At 44.3% G+C, this 18,026-nt stretch overlaps 1 protein-coding gene across 4 annotated transcripts in view; it reads left to right on the top strand.

Moving 5' to 3' along the window:
• The window catches only part of Osbpl1a (oxysterol binding protein like 1A), a 238,528-nt gene that overhangs the window by 190,984 nt on the left and 29,518 nt on the right, over positions 1-18,026 (top strand). For all 4 annotated transcript variants that reach the window (XM_004654838.3, XM_045134619.1, XM_045134620.1 and 1 more), the window contains one exon: positions 8,119-8,194. In XM_004654838.3, coding sequence (XP_004654895.2) covers positions 8,119-8,194 — 76 coding nt within the window. The remainder of the gene's footprint in view (positions 1-8,118; positions 8,195-18,026) is intronic.

Here is an 18,026-nt window from a genome sequence, read left to right as displayed (position 1 = left end):
AAAAAACAAAACACGTGTGTGTACAGGTATTTTTAAAACAAATTTAAACTACAAATGTGATAAAAGATATGTGTGTTGCATGTACCAAAGCACCCTCAGAAGTTGATAGACACACAAAACATTCCCCAATGGTGTAAATGATATAGACAGTTCACAAGTGTGTGAGTTCCAATGTGATTTAACACGTGAAAAGATGTCCTACTCATCAGTAGTGACAGGGAGCTAGACTATCAGCCTTGTGTCACTTCCTAGGAACTTAGGAAAACAGACACCCAGGGACACCTTTGCTGTCCATGGGGATTGGGGACGAAGTGCCCTTGTAGGTTGCTGGTGACATGCAAAAGTGTGAACCTGCTCCAAGAACTGACACCTTGTATGGAAATGTGAGATGGAGGTACAGCCTTCCTGTCCATCTTGCCCATGGCATGACTTGCCATGGCCACAGACTGACAGAGTATATCGACGTGCTTTGTCGTGTCATGCATTTTGACGAGGTGCAGAAACAGTGAGTCGTCTTATGAAAAACGGCAGGATGTATTTTTGCGGGCATGTGTGTAATGTTATGTGTGGTGTAGAATTGTGTGTGTGTGTGTGTGTGTGTGTGTGTGTGTGTACACACATTGTGCAGATTCTTGCAACCTATGTGCACAAGGGTAGAGGCCAAAGGAGAGCATCAGGTGTCCTCTTGTATTACTCACCCCCTCAGCATTTCCCTGAGACAGAATGTCACTGAATCTAGAGCTTGCTGTTTGGTTAAACTGACTGACAAGCCCAGCAGCCCTCCCATCTCCACCCCGCCCAGCACTAAGTCTGCAGGCATGCATGGCCACACCTGGCTTTTCATGTCATGCTTGTGTACCAAGTGTTCTTACCCACTGAGCCTCCTCCTCAGGCCTGGAGGGTTTTTGTTGTTTTTTGTTTGTTTTTGTTTTCTGGCATATGTATGCATATGATGTGTATACACACATGTGTGCAGGTGGAGGCCAGAGGTCAACATTGGAGTCTTCCACAATATTTTGCTACCCCATTTTTTGAAACAGGTTCACCCGTTGAACTTGGAAAGCTCAGTGGTTGTTGGGCAGTGTAGGGCTTACTGGCTTATTGGTCTAGCTCCTTCTTCCCGGTGCTGAGAGTCCAGGTGTGCACCACCATGCTGTTGCAGTTATCTTCATGTTGCTGGGACAGAGCACCCAGGCAAAAGCAGCTGGTGGGACGAAGAGATTTATTTCAGTTTATACTTCCCAGGGGAAGCTTCAAGATGGCAGGGAAAAGATGGTAGAGCAGAGGCTGGACATCACCTCCTTGCCACGGCAGGTAGAAAATAGCAGCAGAAGAGTGGGCTGAGCTAGCACTGGCCAGCTGTAGGCTAATAAACCTCAGGGTCTCGCCCTGGAGACACGCCTCTTCCAGCAAGTCTCCACCTCCCAAGTTGCCATGAACGGGGGACTAAACATTCAGAATACATGAGTTTATGGGGGACATCTGATTCACACCACCACATACCACACGCATTTTACATGGGTTCTGGGGAGATGACCTCAGGTTCTTATTCTTGCAGGGCAAGCACTTTACCACTGAGCCATCTTCTCAGCCTGGGGGGAGAGAGGGAGAGGGAGGGGGAGAGAGAGGGAGAAATATTTTATTTATTTGAGAGAGGGAAGGAAAAAGAAAGGGAGGGAGAAAGAGGGAGAGAGAATGGGTGTGCCAGGGTCTTCAGCCACTGCAAACGAACTCCAGTCACTTGTGCCACCTTATGCATCTGGCTTATGTGGGTTACTGGGGAATTGAACCTGGGTCCTTGGACTTTGCAGGCAAACACCTTAACCACTAAGCCATCTCTTCAGCCTCTGTACAGTATATTTTGATATATAGTATTCTTATGAAATATGAGGCATTAAATCAAAAAAATTAGGCTACCATTTGAGCTGAACAGATTAAGAAAAGCAAACTGCAGAGAAACACGTATGATTAGTAGTCTGTTGTGAACGCCCTTTGGTGTGTGCACTTACATGCTGTGTGTGCAATGATTGGCGAGCACGTGAGCATGTAGAGCAAGAGCAGCTTTTCACGTGACCATCAGATGACAAGCTACAAGCAGGAAGGGTGAGCAGTGTCACAAGTAAAACCTAGGGAGTTGAGAGTGAAACTCAGTTTTGGGTGCTTATGTAGTGTATGAGAGACCAAGTTTGACCCCAAGCACCCCCAAAGCACAGAAAACAGAACAGTGTGCATGATTTGTTGCTCCTGTGATGTTGCACGAATACATTTGTATGTATGTATCTAAGGATACTAGAAAATATAAAACTGATACCCATCAACTGAAGGGGAACCCTCAATACAGTATTTAGTAAAATAAAGCAATGTGCTAGGCTGGAGAGATGGCTTAGCGGTTAAGTGCTTGCCTGTGAAGCCTAAGGACCCCAGTTCAAGGCTCGGTTGCCCAGGTCCCAGGTTAGCCAGATGCACAAGGGGGCGCATGCGTCTGGAGTTCGTTTGCAGAGGCTGGAAGCCCTGGCGCGCCCATTCTCTTTCTCTCTCCCTTTATCTATCTTTCTCTCTGTGTCTGTCACTCTCAAATAAGTACATAAATAATTTTTAAAAATATTAAAAAAAATAAAGTAAAATAAAATAATGTGGGCTGCAGAGTAACATTTCAATAAAAACCAATGCACACACACTTGCATGTGCCTGTTTAGACAAAGCAAGAAGCTTGTTGCTATTGGTACTAGCAGGGGCAGTAGGTGACTTGCTTCTCTCCAGACCATGTTATTTGCTGTCTAGTAATACGTTATTTTGTAATTAAAAAAAATATAACATAGCCAGGTGTGGTGGCGCACATCTTTGATCCCAGCACCCGGAAGGCAGAGGTAGGAGGATGGCCGAGAGTGAGACTGTACCTCAAAAAAAAGTACCTTTTTACTCATTTAATTATGCTTACTACCACTTGGTACATACTTGAAGATTGTTTTGTTGCATATGTTTTGGTTTTGACCTAGAACTTTGAATACCTAAACATGTAATAATGAGATTACCAAATTGTGTGATTTAAGAGAATTTGCTGCTCCCTCTCCCTGCTTGAGCATTAATAGAATGATAAAATGCTTTATCTTGTCTTTTGGGACCAACAGCTAGCTGTTGGTTTGTTTCACATACACAGGGTAGTGACAATATGCGTAGTCTTCAGGGTAGATTTGGATTGGCAAATCATGCTATAATAGAATCACAAGACCAATGTTAGAAGGAGTTATCTGCAGTGTAGGTGGTGAACAAATTATTTGTCATATACAAAGAACTCTTACCAACAATAAAAAAGGTGATGTGGTGGGCTGATGATGCCACTGCCAGCTGTAAATGTTGTTTTTTTCTTTTTTTTAATCCTAGTATGTTTGGACTTTATAAAAATAGCAAAGAATTTAGAAGTCATTAAAACTGATGTTTAGGTCAGAAACAGAGCCTTGATTTCCAAGAGGCTGTAATTGTCCTGGACAGTTTCTTTCTCAGTACGGATATAGTAGCCAAATAGTATGAATTGTGCAGTGACACTGTCGACTTATGAGACTCACCCTGGCTTGTAGCAAGGCAGCATCAAGAGTGCTGTGTGGCTCTGGTTCCCGTCCCTGGCATGCATGTGTGTCCTCCATGTAAAAGACCCCCAGCATACTAACATTCACTCTCCTACTCAAAACCAGAAGTGCTCCCAGCTATCTCCCAAGAATTAGGGGCATGCTTGAACAGATGCCAAACCTGGTGCCCAGTTCCAAAGCTAAGCTTGGCTTGCCTTGTCTTAATCTCTCTCAGTGTCTCTTGTGATCAAGCAATAAATACTGGGTGCTTAACCCAGGGATCCATGCGCAGAAACTGGAAGGCAGTAGTAAGTAGGCAGTCACTGTGGGTAAATGAGCCAGGTCTTTGCAGTCCTTGTGGGTTCTTGAATCCTTGTCCAGTAGAGCCTTCCATTCCTGGGGAGCCCTTTCTGCCATCCAGGTTTCCCTTAAAGTTTTTGAGTCAGTGTGGGACATGGTCTCCAGTCTTTGCCCAACTGTGGAGCCCTTTCTGCCATCCAGATATCAATTAATCTGAGGGTCAGAGTAGGACATGATCTCCAGACCTTGCCCAACTTCTCCCAGATAAGGAAGTTTTGAGGCTCTACATCCCTCTGATTCTGTTTAGGCTGTGCCTACAAAAGCATGTAGCAGGGAGATAATGGTGGGATAGCACGTGGGGCCATTTCCACCACAAAGATAAAACAGAATGTGAAGAGACTTCTCATTTACAAACCAAATACTGTCATCATGTCATCTGTATGGTCCAAAATAGAAGCAGGCACAGCACTGTCAGTCCTTGGTACAGGGTGTTTTCTCTCTGTGTAAAGGAAAAAAGGAAGTATAGAATGCAAGATAATAACCCTCAGGTCAGCTCCAGGGGAGAGTCGCTGGTCTACGTGCTCAGCCCGAGAGTTCGCATGACTTCCTCCTGGTGGAAATTTGAAACACAGAGGCATATCCTTCTCAATACATTCAATTTTTTAATTTTACTGTGTATGTATTTTTAATTTCTTTCTACCTCCACTTCTTTAGCGTTGCAGGTTTAGCATTGTCTTGATTAAGCTGTGAGCTGGCTTTAGACACCTGAAATTGAGCAGTTTATTGCCCTTTCTGCACAATCTTCAAACAATACAACCTTTTTGTTCTCAGAAGTAATCACAGGGATCAGGTCTGTGACTTTTGAATATTTGAAATGTAATGTGGCTGAGAAAACAATTTTCATTTTATTACCTTTTAATTAATATAAATTATAAAATCAGCATAAAATGTATTCCACTAAATACACCTTTATTTTGTTATGACTAGATTTCATTTAACTATTGAAAATAGTGATGTGCTCCAAGTATAAACTGCACTGGGTTTTAACAACAGCAAGGGAAAAAAAGTACATGGTGTTAATTTTTATTGATACATGTTAAAATTTTGGGTAATTTAGCCTAACTATATAGTGTGGTAGGTTTTTCATTGCATGGCAGAAGGCCTGGCATAAACACCTGGGAGGGGTTGTTCAATTCCTTCTTTTAGGAGCTTCTGTCCTTGGTCCTGGACTTTGTCCCTAGTGGACCTGTGGTGGGAGCCACAGTGTAGACAAGGAGATGGTCACCTCATGGAGAGCAGGGTAGAGCAGAGAAGGCACTTGAGACCACCTTACCTTTCAAAAGCATGTCCCCTTGTTCTTCTCTCCACAGTGAGGTTCCACCAGCTGGGAACTAAGGGTTCAATGCATGAGCCTATGGGAGACATTTCAAATTTAATCCATAACAGTTCCTAAATTAGTTTATTCCTTTTTTACTTGTTTAAAATGATGACTAGTACATTTAAAATTGTACACGTTGCAGTCACTGTTCCTCCAGCAAGGCTTGTCACCTTGTCACCATTGACATTATATAGTGAGATCAGTCTTGTTGCCCATAGGCCATTCTGTAGTATTGAGCCTTTGGCCTGGCAGATAGCCTCCCACAGCATGCAGGAGTGCCTTTCCCTGCTGTGCCTAATGCAGCCCCTGCCCCACACCCTTCCTAATGTGGAATATCTCCTTTCTGAGAATCCTTGTGAGGTGAGCTGTTAGGTCAGCCACCAGTCATAAGCCTGCACCAGAATAGAGAAACCAAATGCTTTATGAGAGAGAGGATATCTGACAACAGGCTTATAAATACCACAGTTCAGTCATCAAGTACTTTAGTCTGTAGTAGGCATTGTGCTGGGCAGCTGAGAGTTTACATACCAGTTGGGGCACATGGCCACAGATAAACAAGAGACTATACCTGTGTCACATGTTAATGTAAGCTGTGACGAGGTAAAGCAAACAGGTGTATGGACATTAAGGGTGGTGGAAGTGTCACAGGGATGTTAGTGTACCAGCCACCCTGGATCCTGTCCTCCACCCCGTACTCCCAAGTCCCCTGTCCTGCCTTCTGTTCTCTGGCTCCAGCTTCCAGGATTTCTTCTGAGCTACTGCATGGTCCCTTCAATGTCTCATATAAGAAATGGTTTTAGACACTTTTCCTAGTCTCTGTAACTGCTTTTATGTGGTCATATAATAATGGGTAGAAACCAAGCATGTGGCTCATACTGTTAATCCTAGCACTCCAGTTGCTGAAGTAGGAGGATCCTAGTGAGGTCAAGACCTGCCTGGCTATAGAGTGAGTTATAAGTCAGCCTGGGCTAGAATGAGATCCTGCCTCAGAAAAAGAAAAAGAAAAAAAGAATGAGTAGAGGATCAAGACCCTATCTCAAATCAGGTAGGAGGGCAAGGACCAGCAATGTTCAAGGCTGTCCTCTGACCGACCTCCACATGTACGTCTTGGCTCTTGCACACCTGAACTCACACAATAAGATTGCTGATGCTGATGGAAGAAGTGTCCCAAAGAGCCAGTGTGGTGGAGGGTGCTTGAAAAGTACTTGTGAGATCAAGGTCTCCCAGGCTACGTAGTGACTTTGAGGTTCGCCTGAACTCCATGGTAAGACTCAAACTTCTCCAAGATACAACAGTAGGACATACCTATGCATTTCATGTAAACACTTGCAGGGACATTACAGCTCCTCCATTGAGCTTATTTCAGGTTCATGGTTTCCAACTTATGTTTAGGATTGATGGCTTCCTAGGCAAGAGAGGGAAATGTAGTTGATGCAGATAACTAAAATGATATTATGTGTGCACATGAGTAGATAGTGTCAGGGTTTATGGCCCTGCTATCTGTTGTTCATATCACAGAATTTGATAGTCTTGGAGAACAGTGAATGTAGTTTAAATACCATCTGTGTCCACTTATAGCAGATTGGTTAGATGACAAGTGACAGACCTGCCAAGGGAGCAGTGTGCGTTCCAGGAGAAGTTCACTATGCAGGATTTTAAAACTTAAAATCTCATTAACTTCTGTAGTTCAAATTAAAGCTTATTGTATAGGTTCCTTAGAAGATCTGTATCTATGTCTCTTGTGTGTGTGGTTTGTCTCTTTTCTTTCTTTTGGACAATGAATCTTGTTATTTGTGATCTTCTTGTCTCAGTCTCCCCCGTGCTGGGATTATAGACATCTATAATAGGACTTTCTTTTTAATATTTTATTTATTTATTAGAGAGAGAGAAAGAGAGACAGAGAAGGAAGGAAGGAGGGAGCTAGTGTGAGAATGGGTACTCCAGGGCCTGTAGCCACTGCAAATAAACTCCAGATGCATGTGCTACCTTGTGTATCTGACATTATGTGGGTACCGGGGAACCAGTCCTGTGTCCTTAGGCTTTTCAGGCAAGCAGGCAAGCACCTTAACTGCTGAGCCATCTCCCCAGCCCCCAATAGTACTTTCTTTATTAATTTTATTTATTTACATGGGCATGTTTCAGAAAGCAAGTAGAAAGATACTGTCCCTTTTCATAACAGCAGCTAACTGTGCAAAGAATGAGTTATTATAACACCATGTCTCCACCATCCTATAGGGCTGTTGTGGGAATGGGATCAGCTCCCTGCCCACCATGCCCGGCATCAGAAAACCTAGATTTCCAGTTCTAAATCTGTGCCAGTGACACCGCAGCCACTCTGACCATTTCTGTCTGTGGGTTTTTATTTGTAAAGGGTCTTCTCGTTCACTTGGAGTAGCCCGGGTCTGTTCAGTGTTGTCGGGGCACGGGGGGGGGGGGGGGGGGATGTGCAATGCAAGCCTGACTTGCTGGGCTGTGATCATTGGTTTGCACTCCACACCATTTCCTAAAAAAGCTTCAGGCTCTGTGATGACATTGTGTTTCCAGCATTTCACAGGCAGCATTTGATAATTCGTCACATCAGAATATGGCAGGTGTGTCTGAAAGCAGACCATAGAGTTAGATGTGCCACACATGATAGGACAGCGTACCTATGAGGGAAGCAGCCAGCTTCAGCTAAAGACGAAGGGAATCACGATCCCCACAGTACGAGGACAAATGGCTTGTTTACTGGCTCTGAAACTCTTCAGAGACCAGAATAGCCATGAACAGGTACAACCCTTGCTTTGCTCTGCTTGTGGCCAAATATGTTTCAGAAGTGTCTGACATGTGTGCGTCCCCTCACACTAATGACAGCGTGCTTTCCTTCTGTGTTTGCAGAACCAGCCTGCCTTCTCCTATGTTCTCCAGGAACGACTTCAGCATCTGGAGCATCCTGAGAAAATGTATCGGAATGGTATGCTACCCACTGTTGTTCACAGGCACAAGCAGCCCCTCTTGATGCAGATCTGTGCGGAGGGGGGCTTGAACATTCCCATGGGAGTAAGACATAAGAGTTGTTGCCGGAACAACTCAGAAGTCAAAAACCTCAAAGTTTGCCTGGAGAGATGGCTCAGTGGTTGAGGCGCTTGCCTGCAAAGCCTAACAATCTAGGTTTGATTCCCCAGTACCCATGCAAAGCCAGATGCACCAGGTAGTGCGTGAATCTGAGTTTGTTTCCTATGGCTGGAGGCCCTAGAGCACCCATTCTCAAATTCATTCTCATTTTCTCTCTGTCTCTGTATGCTTGCAAATAAATGAAATAAAAAGTTAAAAAAAAAAAGTCCACGATTAGCTTTTGCAAGCAGAATTGAAATGCTCTTCATGTGATTTAACATGACTTTTCATTGTAGGCAAAGAGGGAAATGATTTTTCCCAGTGCACACCACATTTGTATCTCCCCATAAATCTTAGAGAGTGTCTAGGAGCAGATAGAGCCCCACAGTGTGTCCTGCAGTTCTGTGCACAGAATAGCTTTGTAAGTGCGTTTGTGAGTGTGCTGTGTGGACAAGTGCAGGTGGCTCCAGTGTGGGAGGTGGAGGCACTTCTTGTTCTGTCGCCCCCCCCCCCCCCCCGCGGTGCTTTTGGAGGTACTGCTCCTCACTAGCACCTTAGGCTAGAATTTGCAGTCAAGTTCTCTCAGCTCTTCCTAGAGTGACCTTTGACCACCAATGATGAGGACCATTGAAAACATGGTCTTGAGGTCCCAAAGCTGCCTGAGCATTACCTTGTTAAATGCTGCCATTTCCTGATCCAGCAGAATGCTCTCAGTGGTCCCAGCGGACCCTGCACAGGAAGTGGTGTCACCCAAATGTGTCCTTCAAGGTATTTGATGTCTTTTCCGCTGCTGGTGCGACCACCTCTACATTGTTCTAGCATGTCTCTTCTCTGAGTTAGGGCAATGCCGTCTGAGACTTCCTAAGTGACTTTTCCAAGGTTTTCATCCCAGAAATGTTCAGCTTATACAACTTTTTTTTTCTAAATCTTATGGCATGAATAATGTAGCTAAGCTTTGTGGGCTAGGCAGAGGAGGTTTGGTTGCAGCTATGCCACTGGTGACCGTGAGACCCTGGGCCAACAGTCATCACAGCTGAAAGCCAGACAGTGGCTCACAGTACTCGAGACACAGCCAGTGTGTATGGCAAATGCATACTGACAACGACATAAAATTGGGCTCGAGAGATGCCTTAATGGTTAAGCTGCTTGCCTGCAAAGCCTAAGGACCCAGGTTCAATTTTCCAGTGACCACATAAGCCAAATGCACAAGGTGGTGCATGTGTCTGAAGTTCGTTTGCAGTGAGTGACTGGAGGTCCTGGCAGGCTCATTCTCTCTCTATCTTCCTTCTCTCTTTCTCTCTCTTTCAAATAATATATAATATAAAATGATAAAATTGTACATCTCATTAGATTTGCATAGGCCACTTATTGCTGACTTTTAAAACATTTTTAGTTTATTTATTTAACAGAGAGAGAGAGAGTGAGTGAGTATGGTTGCCATAGGCCCTCTTGGTACTGCAGTCAAAGTCCAGACACATGTACCATTTTTTGCATCTGGCTTTACATGGGTATAGGTGCACTGAACCCAAGGCCTGCAGGTATGGTAAGCAAGCATCTTTAACTGCTGAGCCATCTCCCCAGCCCAATTACTGCTAACTTTAATAGTCTCTTTGGAGCTGAGAATTCAAGACAAAAATTAATATTTATATTCTAGGGTCAATACTTTTTCCAACCCTCAGTAAATATGTGTATCTTTGTGATCCATCTTGCAGTTATGTGTATGTGCCTAAAATTAAAACCAGCTTCACTAGAGAATACTATTCATTACTTATATTAAAGCAATACTGATTCTAGCTAACTGAATGGATTTCACAACTTACTGTCTGACCAAAACCCACGGTTTGAAAATCACTGTTATCAGTTCCTGTAGAATTGTTAGCACTTCTGCTTTAAGCCTAGGCACGCAGAGCAGAGGAGTCAGTCTGAGAAGGCAGCTGTGGGCGGGGCTGTGTGGGCGGGGCGGGGCTGTGTGGGCGGGGCGGGGCTGTGTCTTCCCATGCTCGCTGACTGAGCCCGGCCTGCTGCCTCCTGTCTTTCCCCATCAGGTGCCTGTGTCTCTACCTGACCAGCAATTCGCCTGGCTCGTGTCTTTAGAAACCTTCGAAATTGGGACTAAGTGTTCTTTTGAAACCCAGAAAATAACATTATGTTGTATCATGCCTGTTACTGTTTGAAAGCCAGTTTATTTTTCCAGAAAGTACTTACACTTCCCTTTTTAGGTATAGTGCTACTTGAGCAAATAAATACTTATGCTGAATCATAGATAAAGCAAAGCAAATAAAAGCTGTGTGGGCTGCAAACACCCCATGGAATGTATTGACACCTCTGTTTGCAGAACATAATAATTCAAAGCATGGACAGAGGAGCTGGGGAGAGGCTCAGCAGTTAAAGGCACTTATTTGCAAAGCCTGCCAGCCTGGGTTCAATTCCCCAACCACCCACTGTAAAGCCAAATGCATAAAACATGGTACAGACCTCTGGCATTCATTTGTAAGAAACTCTGGCATGTGTATGTATGTGCACATATGCACACACAAAAATAAAAATTTTCAAGCTTGGAGAGAGAAAGAGACAGAGAACTATAGAGGAAATGTTGTCTTTGGAGATGGCTCTTTGCTGAGGGTTATTTTTTATTTGTTTGGATACTGCCTGTCCTAGGATCCCTCTCCTGGGCAGCAGAAACAACCAAAAGGTGTAAGTACTGGGCAGCATTACAGGCTGAAAATAAATGTCTTGTTTTATGCTGGTGACTCTGTTACAAGTAATTAGAATTGGCCTTTTGGTGGGGGTCAGTCTGAGTTTTGGGGGTCAGTCCGAGTTTTGGGAGTAGTATCCTCTTCAGCTGTCATATTTCTTCTCTTAGGCATGACTGTATAGTTTCTTAATTTGGTAGTCAGTTTTTGTTTGTTTGGCTCCTTTTTCATTGTCTTCATGTATGTGGGGGGTACACATGTGGTGTACACTGCATGCACACACGTGCAGAGGCCAGAGGAGGACATGGGGCACCCCCTCTGTCACTCTTCTGCCTTGCTGGCTTGACACAGTCTCACCGAACCTGGAGCTCACCCTTTCACTCAGGAGCCCAGCAGTCTCCTGTCTCCGTCTCACTCAGCACTGAGGTTATAGGCTTGTGGGGCCGTGCCCAGCGTTTTTACCTGGGTGCTGGAGATTGAACACAGGTCCTCACGCTGGCGCAGCAAGTGCTCTTGCCCACTGAGCCATTCCTCCAGTCCTGGTTAGTTGGTTGGTTTCATGAAACAGGACCTCAGTGGGCACCTGGGTTGGCCTTGATCTCACTTATGCAAACAAGGCTAGCTTTAAACTCTCAGTCTTTCTGCCTCAGTCTTCCAACTACTGAGGTTGTAGGTATGCACCACAGTGCCTGGCCAAGAAGTCTTAAAAGTATCAGAGGAAACGTGATTTTAATGGCATGATGATTACAGTTTTATGATGTGATATCAGTTGAACAGCATGATTTTTAAAAGTCGTGGAAGCTGTTTATGTGCTGGGGATGGTCTGGATCTAATTGTGGAACCAGGAAGGAAAGTCCCTTTTCAGACATTTGACACCTGGACATCACTGACTTGATACCTGCTCCAGTATAGCTCCTCCCCCCACACAGTGTTTTCTCCTATGTTGCCATAAAGCATTTAGTCTTGCGTCTCTTAGGTGGATCTCATCCTTCCTTTCCCACACTGTTTTGGATAGTGTTATGTTACCAAGTATTGGATTATACTCCACAAAATAAATCCTTTACATAACTGAAATCCAATCTTCATTCTCTATGTGATTAAAGCTTTCACTACTCAAATACCCAGATTCCCAGCACCGAAACCTTTAGTCCTCATTCTCTTACCATCATTTCACTTCACTGAAGGCTCCTTTAGTGGGGAGAGTCCCCTCTGTCCTCCCTGGCCTTTGAGGCTTTCTAGGCCCCCTAAGGGTCTGCATGGGTATTCCTGCTCAAAGCCTGTGTAAACCAAGTAGGCACAGAACTTGAGCAGGTGCTCATGCTCAGGGCCAGCATGAGTGCCTACCTGCATGCAGCCATGTGGCTTCTTGCCATAGCCTTCTGTTAGTGAGCATAGAAGCAGCTGGTTATGACGGCGTAGATGAGAGCCGTCCTCACCTTGTGCTTCCATCCCCTATGTCCTATGGAATATTGTCTTTGGCGAAATTTTTTTTAGTATTTTGTTTTATTTTTATTTATTTATTTGAGAGTGACAGATAGAGAGAGAAAGGGGGAGGGAGGGAGAGAGAGAGAGAGAGAGAGAGAGAGAGAGAGAGAGAGAATGGGTGCGCCAGGTCCTGCAGCCACTGATAACGAACTCCAGATGCATGTGCCCCCTTGTGCATCTGGCTAACGTGGGTCCTGGGGAATCAAGCCTCAAATTGGGGTCCTTAGGCTTCACAGGCAAGCGCTTAACTGCTAAGCCATCTCCAAAGGTATTGATTGATTGATCTATATTTTAGTGTCCCAAAATTTGTATGAAATCAGTATTCATAAATTTTTATCATAGGATCACAAGACTTTAGTGCCTACAGCTTCTTCTCATCATTACTTTTTATAAATTAGTGTATCATTGGTCAAAATTAGAAGGACATAATTTATTAAATATTACCATAAAATAAAAGATGTCGGGTTGGAGAGATGGCTTAGCATTTATGGCACTTGCCTGCAAAGCCTAATCACCCAGGTTCAATTCCCCAGTAACAATGTAAACCAGATGCACGAGGTAGAGCGTGTGTCTGAGGTTCATTTACAGTGGCTGGAGGCTCTTGTGTGCCCACTCTCTCTCTCCATCTGCCTGCCCCCTCTCTCTTTCTAATAAATAATAAAGTGAACCTTAATCTCCTTACAAAATGTTATCTGTGGATTATTGCAAAGAACTTGCTAGAGTTATATATCTGAGATGATGGTCACCTGCTGCAAAAGTGAGACAGGATTTTCAATAACAAATTGTTATTTTTAATATATGCAAGTATTAAGAGACCTTTTTCTCATTAATAGACAGATGGAAGTAGGAGTTTTGTGGGGTTTTGATATCTAGCACTGTCATTCATTGCTTTAACTATTTCTTAACTATGTGCCAAAAATTAGAGTATATTAACCAAAATAATTTATGGATATAAGCTGACAGATCAATTAGGACCACTTTCATTGTTGTTAAAGACAAAACATTGGGCTGGAGAGATGGCTTACTGGTTAAGGCACTTGCCTGCAAAGCCAAAGGACCCAGGTTCAATTTCCCAGGACCCACATAAGCCTGATGCACAAGATGACACATGTGTATGGAGTTAGTGTGCAGTGGCTAAAGGCCCTGGCATGCCCATTCTCATTCTCTTTCCCTCTCTCCCTCCCTCTCTCTTTCTCTCTGTCTTTATCTCAAATAAATAAAAAATTAAAAATATTTAGAAAACCCCAACTTGCAGACAATTCTGTCCCCTTTCATTGTAGCCATGGACTTTAAAGGCACACACCCAGTGACCTGCTTCCTCCACCTCCCACTGCCTGCCTCCCAGTAGAGCCAGCAGGCTGTGTACACATCCCTGCACTGGGAAGTTAGAGCCTTGATGTTCTAATCTCTGGATGACTGGTCCACCACATGTCCAGCCCTTCAGCACATGGCTTTGTAGGGGACACCTCACATCCTAACTGGGGCACACTTCTTCATTCAAAACTGTATGTTTACCTTCACTTGATGTCTAATGAGCACTACACAACATAAGCCCAGACATTACTTGGCTTAGAGTGACTATCAGGAGACCAAGATAACCATGTCAGTGCCAGTCACGGTGGTAAGTCTTGTTTGTGAATTTTAACTCCAGGTAGATACAGAGCAAGATAAAATTTGAAGCTTTTCCAAGACTGGTATGTTATGAGTACTGACTTAAGAGGCAGAATGGTCATTAAGAAGCAACATGGTGGGCTGGAGAGATGGTTTAGTGGTTAAGGCATTTGCCTGCAAAGCCAAACCATTCCAGTTTGATTCTCCAGGTCCCACATAAGCCAGATGCACAAGGGGGCACATGCGTCTGGAGTTCTCTTGCAGTGGCTGGAGGCCCTGGTACACCCATTCTCTCCCTCTTTCTCTCTGCTTTTTCCTCACTCTCAAATAAATAAATAACTAATAAAATTTTTTTTTTAAAAAAGAAGCAACATGGTTAAACAAAAGTTGTGTCTTCTTGCCACCTTCACTGTTGACCCCATTCCTTATCTGAAAGGGGAGTCACAGAGCCCCAGTGTAGATCAGAGGTACTGTGAAGAAAAGATGCTTCACTCATGTGTCTTTATGTGTGTGTGCAGGGGTACACTCTGCATGTGTGTTGTGTGGACATGCCTGTGAGGGGGTGTAGGTAAGTGTTGTGTATGTGTGTGTAGAGATTAGAGTTCAATGTCTTCCTCAAGTGCTGTCCATCTCCCCAACACTGGAATTATAGGCACGTACCGCCATGCCTAAATTTTGTATGGGCTGTAGGGATGCAAACACACAGGGTGAGCTGAGCCATGCCCCAGCCCACTGATGATCTTTCTAAAACTTCCTGCTTATGGGGCTTTGGAAGTTTGTGCACATTCAGGCAAGAAAGCTTTGCAGTGGACAAATTAGTGCTGCATGGGATGTCAGCCCAGGTGTGGGCTTAGGAAGGAATGTGTGTGGGAGCAGTGTGTCTAGGAGTGAATTTCTTCCAAGCCAAAAATGCCATGTGAAGACTGATCCAATTCCAGCATCCACCCAGGGCTTTCCTTGTCCTTGTCCCCTTCCACATTCTTTCCAGTAGGTATCACACCATCTCTGTTTCCAAGCCCTGATGCCCTGAAGCTACTGGGCAGGTGGATAGGCAGGGAATAGCTTTATGTTATTCTTTTTCCTCAAAGTTTTTCTCATATTATCTTTTCCATGTTTCTTTTGGTTGCACTAAGGTGTCCCAGTACAGTTCATTTAACACAGAAATCAGGTCATTTCCTGCCTCAGTGTTTCTTCAGTTCTGGGTACATACCTTCCTTCACGCCCATGCATGTTTCCCCTTTGGTGCTCTGTGAGGACTGAGCGTAAGCAGCCTTTCCGTCGCCCCCGTGCCATGTCGTCTCCCCTGGGGCGTGGGAGGGCTGAGTGTAGGCAGCAGTAGTACCGGGAACTGAGACAGCAGGCTTTTCAAACTGCTCATCCTTGGTTGGCCCAGGAATGTTTGCAATCTCTTAGCATGACTGCTTGGAGTATAATCTGGTATTCAAGTGGTAAGAACTTCTCACCCAGGCTGGAGAGATGGTTCAGTCCAGCGGCACTGTGTCTGGAGTTTGTGGTGACAAGAGGTCCTGGTGTGCCCATATTCTCTGCCTCCTTACAAATGCACCATATTCACCCCCATTCTCAAGCTTCTCACTTGATGGGAAACTAATAGATAGATGGAAAACATCCTGAATGGAGCAGTGGCTGAGTGACACGAGGTGAGAACCAGACATGACGTTGGATCCCTTAAATGTAAGGAAGATCATCCTGTAGTCTTCATAGCTTTTATATATAATACACCTTCCTAGCTGTTATGTACTATAAACCTTCACAGCTATTAAGGTCTTAGGGCCAGTTTCATCTTGCACAGCTCCTTATCAGACTTCCACCAGCACCTGACTGACTGAAGAGCCAGGAAACCCACAGAGTCCTCAAGTCACACCCCTGTCCACAAGTGGCTGCCTAGTAACAGAGTAGACAAACGCAGAGCCTGACATCTGAGTTCACTTTCTCTTGATGTCTCACATCTTAAGTATTTACACGTTTGAATGTTAAAATGGTAGGCTTTACGGTTAGAAAATATTTCCTCCTTCACTTGAACTCAAACTTGGCCTTGCTGGAACAAGGAAGAGCCCTTCTCTCCCTTTCTCTTGTCAGGTGGTCAGGTCTTGTCAGGGGTTTCTTCATCACTGGCTTCTGTTAATCTGCACGGGTAAATTCAAACTTTGCTCACAGCTGTGTTACAAGGTAGACTTGTCTGGCATACCTATTTCATTTTTCCAGCTAATGTTTCTTCCTGAAGGAATAGTGGTACCTCTGAAATACCCAAGAGGACTGAGAGAGAAGGAGAGAATATATCCTTCACGTCCCTGTTTTTTGTTGTTGTTGTTGTTACCCATGGAAGGAACTATAAGTTTCAACAACTAAAATAGTTCTAAGATTACTTTAAATTAATTACAGGTGGTGAGGAAATAAAATTGCAGGTCAGTTGGTATACTGTAAAATATTATATATGTTCCTTAAAAGGTTGAAGTTAGTTTTTATGGTCATCTGGATTTATGTGCATGCATTTCTCTCAGTGCTATTTCTTTCCCTATTATCTGGCTCAATGTCTGTCTTTCCATTTCCATGAATGTTTATATTCTGAGGTACTGGAATAAATGAGAATGTGTTTAAAATAGTCTGTGTTAAAAAAATTTATTCAAAGAACCTTTGAGAATTTTAGGAGCATTTAGTTGATTAAAACATAAGTCTGTGGCTGGAGAGATGGCTTAGCAGTTAAGATATTTGCCTGCAAAGCCAAAGGACTTGGCGGTTCCATTCCCCAGGACCCACATCAGCCAGATGCACAAGGGGCACACGCGTCTGGAGTTCGTTTGCAGTGGCTGGAGGCCCTGGCGTACCCATTCTCTCTCTCTCTCTCTTTCTCTGTCAAATAAATAAATTTTTTTTTAAAAAAGCACATAAGTCTGGGGCTGGGGAGATGGCTTAGCAATTAAGGCTCTTGCCTATGAAGCTTAACGACCCAGGTTCGATTCCCCATCAGCCAGGTGCACAAGGTAGCACATGCACCTGGAATTCTTTTGCAGTAGTTGGAAGCTTTGGTATGCCCTTTCCTTCTCTTCCTCCCTCACTGTCTCAAATACATAAGTAAAAAATAAAATATTTTAAAAAACACAAATCTACATATTAAATTAATGGTGAGTCCATATGCCACTTGCCTTAGTCTCCAGAATCCACACCTCACTCTTGATTATTCTAGCTCAGGGAAAGCCTGGCTAGCTAGTAGACGCTCCAGTCTACTGTGGCACCATGCACAGCGTTGCCCTGGTGGAAACACACTTCTATCCCAGCTGATCCATCATAGACAGGGCCTTGAGATAGTTTGAATGTAATGCCTTTTGTAGGCTCATGTGTTTAAATGCCTAATCTGTAACTGATAGTAATGCTGTTCTGGAAGACTGTGTAGCCTTTCGGAAGTAGAGCCTTACTGGCGCAAGTTTGACACGGGAGGCTTTAGCCCAGCCCTGCTTGCTGGGATCTCTGCTTCCCCTGCTGATGAGGCACTGTGCACCACCTTCCACATTCTGCCTTGCTTTCCCACCATGATGCAGTCTACACTCTGGCACTGTAAGCTGAATTAGACTCTGTCCTTCCCTGAGCTCCTTCTGGTTGGCTATTGTGTCTGAGCAACAAGAAAGTAATTGATCCACATGTAAACACAAAAATCACCCCAGTCCATCTGCTGTCTCCTCAGTGAGCGTCTTCTCGTGTGTAAGATCACCTCAGTCCCTCTCCTGTCTCCTCAGTGAGTGTTTTCTTACCTGTAGTAACACCCCAGTCTATCTCCTGTCTCCTCAGTGAGTGTCTTCTCTGGAAGATCACCCTAGTCCCTCTCCAGTGAACGTCTTCTCGTCTGTAAGATCACCCCAGCCCATCTCCTGTCTCCTCAGTGAGTGTCTT

Source organism: Jaculus jaculus, chromosome 15 (assembly GCF_020740685.1).
Source record: "Jaculus jaculus isolate mJacJac1 chromosome 15, mJacJac1.mat.Y.cur, whole genome shotgun sequence".
Classification (NCBI taxonomy): Eukaryota; Metazoa; Chordata; class Mammalia; order Rodentia; family Dipodidae; genus Jaculus; species Jaculus jaculus.
This window is presented reverse-complemented; position numbering and strand designations above follow the sequence as displayed.